Source organism: Zea mays, chromosome 1 (genome assembly GCF_902167145.1).
Source record: "Zea mays cultivar B73 chromosome 1, Zm-B73-REFERENCE-NAM-5.0, whole genome shotgun sequence".
NCBI lineage: Eukaryota > Viridiplantae > Streptophyta > Magnoliopsida > Poales > Poaceae > Zea > Zea mays.
The window spans coordinates 279,904,166-279,909,380 of record NC_050096.1 but is presented as its reverse complement, the minus strand read 5'-3'; the positions used below and the strand labels follow the sequence as shown (position 1 = coordinate 279,909,380).

Here is a 5,215-nt window from a genome sequence, read left to right as displayed (position 1 = left end):
GATGTGGACATCGACGAGCGCCTTTTAAAAGTGGCTCCCCACTGTGAGTCTTTCTCATTATTCTGTTTCGTCGTCGGCAATGTATTAACCTCGCCGGAGATGCTCCTCTCTGTCCCTTCCTTGAGTTGTTCCCTTGGGATCCCAATGATTGTGTAGCAGTGGGTCGTGTGGGTGGACGAAAGAGGACGACCATTTGGTTGAGGGAAGGAAAGATACAATGTGAAAATATGGAGTAGAGATAGCTCCTTGCATTTTACACACTGTGATGAGTCTACTCAGAGGATGAATAGTTTCGTTGGGCACGTAAATTGCGAATGGAGAGTGGTACAATTGAGAGTGGTACAGGGAGTCTGCTAAAGTTGGTCCAAGTTCCAAGTTACTCGTCGAATTACTGTAGTGTACCTACGAGACAATCTTTTGGTGAGGGATGGTGCACAAACGCCATAGAGGAGGCGTTGCGAGGATGCAACATGCAAGCACTAGGTTGTCAACGACTATATGGCACAATCCACTCGAATGGAAATGGGCAACACCAACATTGCGAAAACCGCGAGTGGATTTCGAGTTCATGAGCCAAAATGGGTTTTCAAGTTGTCTTCAACAACATTCATATCACATCCCATATGTCACTCTCTATATCAATATTTATTCTGTAAACAGTGTAGTATAAAGTAAAAAAACATATGTAAGCACGACGTCAGGCATGAAACAATTTACCTCTCTCTTATTTATCTTTCTCTTCTAGTTAGCATTATGTTCATATCGTGGCCCATTTAATGCTTACTTAAAATATCTTCTAAGCGTTAACTGATATCCTAATTAATCAAATATATAAAATAATAGTTATAATATGTAACAAGTATCATTAAATTGATTGGAGTATATTTTTGTATAATAACTTAATCAAAACGTAAATATTGGTACTATTTTTTATAATGTTAGTGTAAAATAGGACTATTTTATTTGTTTTATAGCTTATGTTAGGTTTTAACTCTAATCTACCCTATAGTCTAAGACTATAAGTCTTCGTCCTTTCGTTTTAGTCAAATTTAGGATTGTTTGATTTGGGAAACGAGAATTTTTTTTTACGGTGGAGCATATGACAGGAGTACAGAAAGAATGTAATTGTGACACGGTATCAGGTTTGAGTATCTCAAATTTGATCAGTTGTAGATAAAAAGTATCAATTATAATATAGATAAATATGAATAGATTAATTACACTATATTCTTTTTATAATAAATTGATTTATAATAAGAATGAAAATATAGTTTGCATGCCGGTTTAAATAGTTCACTTTTAACCAAAAATTCACTTAAACGTGAACTATTTAAACCGGCATGCAAACTATATTTTCATTCTTATTATATTATATAATCCAAATCAAACTATAGTTTGTCGAACGGTTATAACCACATTATTATGTAATCTAGATTATATATATAATCCAGATTACGGTTCGGATTATATAATTTATAACAACGAGCATTGGACACGGCGCGGTAATACGAAATCTATCCTGCTGACTACAACTTGCCCCAGATTACGCAGTCCCTGAACCTAGAACGGCTGCTTTTGACAAACAATATTTTACTGCAAGGCCAGCATGACAGTGCTGCTGCCAGTGCCAGCCCCAGACATGAATACTATCCGCGCGTGCAGACGCGCATAAATCACGCGGACAACGCAACCACTGCATATGAGCCTGAGCTTGATTTGCATGGTCATTGTTAAAGAATCAAATCCCCAATCCTTTCGCATAGCCCCTGGGCCTGGGGCGAAAGAAAAGTTACCGAGCTTTTCTCTAGGCTGGCTGGCACAAAAGTTACCGTATCAGTACCACATGGCATTGTAAAGTTTACTCGATTTCAAAACTTTGGCACAGAGGGACACGTCAAGCATAGCTCTCCTCCTCCCTCTTTTTAAAGAGAAGGGAACCAAAAGCAGGACGAGAGACGGGCAGCAGCAGCGGCCTGACCTGCGCAAAACCCCGCCGCTCTCATCTTGCCAAAACCCCAAGAAGCCGCAGGGGGACGGAACTCCCTCCCCAGCTTTTTCCCCAGAGGAAGCAACCGCAGAGGAGGAGAAGCTGCGCAGAAGGGGAAGCGGCGGCGGCGGCGGCGGCGGCGTGTAGGCTGCGCAGAGAGAGAGAGAGAGAGAGAGGCCGGCAGGGAGGGAGCGTAAGCTTTTTGGCAGTGGTGGTTCTGGAATGCAGCAGCAACACCTGATGCAGATGAACCAGAACATGATGGGGGGCTACACCTCTCCTGCCGCCGTGACCACCGATCTCATCCAGCAGGTCCTGATCCGAACCCAGCCCCGCGCCCGCTCTATCCTCGTGTCTTCGGATCTTTTCTTCTTCGTTTATGCCCTCAACTTTCCTTCGCTGTCGCTTTCGGATCCGGGCTCTCTTTCGCCGTTCGTCTTTGCTTTGTTTTTTTTTTTGGCAATCGTTTGCTCGTCAAGAGTTATCAGACGTTGTATGTGTCTAACATCTCTCTATTTCGCATTTTTTTACCCCTCTCCCCTGTATCTTTCCCTATCCCTTGCTTTCTTAGATTTTGCTCTGCGTTAGTTCTTCACTTTTAATACTTGCATATTTTTTATCTGTTAATATAAATAGTCTTTTTGGCAACTGCATATATATACACTCCTCCTTTTGTTGATCTTATGATATTCGAAATAGTGAGGGCTTCCGGTTCTCTTCTGTTCTTCGTGTCGATTTCTTTTCTTTTCTCATCTTTCGATCGATCCAATACCTTTGTGCCATTTTATATTGAAGTGTTTTCAGATGGTCCATCGCTACTGATTTCCTCTGCAGTTCAAACTGCCGCAGTCTATTTTGGTCCTATTCCCCCCCTGGCTGTGGCTCACATGATTTACCTCCATTGCCTCCGCATCTAAACCCCCAACCCTTTGTAGCTCTGTCTGGTTGGTGACCTCCAGTGAATGATCATACACCCCCTTGCTGTTTTTCGCGAGCAGTAAACGATGCCAGGCCTGCTCCCTGCACCTGTCTCCTCCTGCCGAGCGATCTTTAAAGCCTGGACCACCGGGCTGCATCGTGTGGGATATTTCCCACCGAAGGAAACATATAAAAGCTGTGAGATTTGCTTAGGTATCAAATGCTTCGGATATTCCACCAAAGGAAACATATAAAAATGTATTCTAGTATCAAATATCTTCCAGGAGTTCTACATGCTTGTGGTTTTTTTTTTGTCAAAGTAATTTTGCAGACAAACCGGAGTGGTCACAACGCAAAGCTCACAGGCAGGCCGAGGCCCGGCCCTCATTGGCGGTGCTGTAGCAAAGCATGATCTGGTCCATATCCTGGAGTTCATGTGGGTAGAGAGTAGCGAATGTAGGCTCGCGTGCGCGGCTCTGTACTGCCGGCCGCCCATTGGTGTTTGACTGTTCTGACCCTTAAAACGCTCCCAGCTTCACAGCCAAACGCCGAAATGCTCACAGCCAGGGGCCCGGCCCGGACGGCATGTCCTGGCCTTGCCGGATGCCTATGTTTGCATGCTCCCGTGTCAGTCAATGATTGATCTTTAGATTGGGAGAGACGTACTACGTTTGAGTGAGAAAACCCGCGGTATCAAATCATTGAATCTCCAAGGCAGTTCATTGGGGATGAACTAAGCATTGTTTACTTGGTTGTCTCCAGCAGTCCAGCTAAGCGTAAAACACTGTTTTTGTACTATAGACGTGTTTATTCATAGAATAAAGTTAGAAATAGAGGATATAGGAGACAGCAGCACTTGATTTCTTCCTTTGCAGTAGTTGGGTGAGAGAAAGTAAATGCTCAGTCAACGGTGGATACAAAGCGTCTACACTGGAATGTGACATACTTAACAATACGTTTTTGATCATGAAACTGTGCAGTACCTGGACGAGAACAAGCAGCTGATCCTGGCCATCCTCGACAACCAGAACAATGGCAAGGCGGAGGAGTGCGAACGGTGAGTTGCTGAGTCTCATGTTCACCTCTCCTGCGTGATTGTTATGCATGGTTATGGATGTAGTAGCAGCTGTACTCTAGAAACCGGACAAGAATGCCCTTTTGTTTAAGTCTAGCATCAAGCAAACAAGCCTGCTAATTTGTTGACTGTTAATTAAACAGTTTGTTTCTTGTTGAAACGCTCCTTTCGCGAGGAACGATTATTCCATACTTGCACTCCGATGATGCTTGGTAGTCTGCTGTGGCTCATACATCGATTGAATATATTTGCCAAATGTTCACTTCACGTGATAAAGGCATGCGATTATTAGTTCTGTAGCACCAACCATGTACTACTGTTTTTGTTCAGTCTACTGTTTTGTGGCCTGTTAATGGCATTACGTATGTCAATGTCATATATCACACCTTCTATAGTTTTTCCTTAACTAATGCAACTTGTGATGTTTCTTTCTCAATAATCGTTCCTAGTCGTAATAGCATGCATGCTCTCCTGGCCACTGCAATGAACTATAGATATCCCCGTGTGAGGCTGAGTGTTCTCGTGTCTGCCACTGCCACCTCACCTGATGCTGTCTTGCAGGCACCAAGCTAAGCTCCAGCACAACCTCATGTACCTGGCCGCCATCGCTGACAGCCAGCCGCCACAGACCGCGCCACTATCACAGGTACGTACTGCTAATGCCAGCTCATCGTCGGCTTGCTTGGCCCTTGCTACACTCAAAAGCGCTTTCGTCATTAGCGAAATAAGGGTTGCGTCGCTCATCTCACTTGGCATGTCATGTCATGTCTGCAGTACCCGTCCAACCTGATGATGCAGCCGGGCCCTCGGTACATGCCACCGCAGTCCGGGCAGATGATGAACCCGCAGTCGCTGATGGCGGCGCGGTCCTCCATGATGTACGCGCACCCGTCCCTGTCGCCACTCCAGCAGCAGCAGGCGGCGCACGGACAGCTGGGTATGGCTCCAGGGGGCGGCGGTGGCGGCACGACCAGCGGGTTCAGCATCCTCCACGGCGAGGCCAGCATGGGCGGTGGTGGTGCTGGCGCAGGCGCCGGCAACAACATGATGAACGCCGGCATGTTCTCGGGCTTTGGCCGCAGCGGCAGTGGCGCCAAGGAAGGGTCGACCTCTCTGTCGGTTGACGTCCGGGGTGGAACCAGCTCCGGCGCGCAGAGCGGGGACGGCGAGTACCTCAAAGTCGGCACCGAGGAAGAAGGCAGTTAGTTAAGACGCTGTAAGACTGGCATCGGCTC

The 5,215-nt window shown here is 46.0% G+C and overlaps 1 protein-coding gene across 1 annotated transcript; it reads left to right on the top strand.

Moving 5' to 3' along the window:
- Window positions 1-2,068: 2,068 nt before the first annotated feature.
- On the top strand, window positions 2,069-5,215 carry LOC100101544 (growth-regulating-factor-inteacting factor1). The gene is given in 4 exon segments (NM_001112560.1): window positions 2,069-2,299; window positions 3,886-3,962; window positions 4,542-4,626; window positions 4,755-5,215. Coding segments are annotated over 4 exon segments (684 nt in total). The 5' UTR covers window positions 2,069-2,209; the 3' UTR covers window positions 5,187-5,215.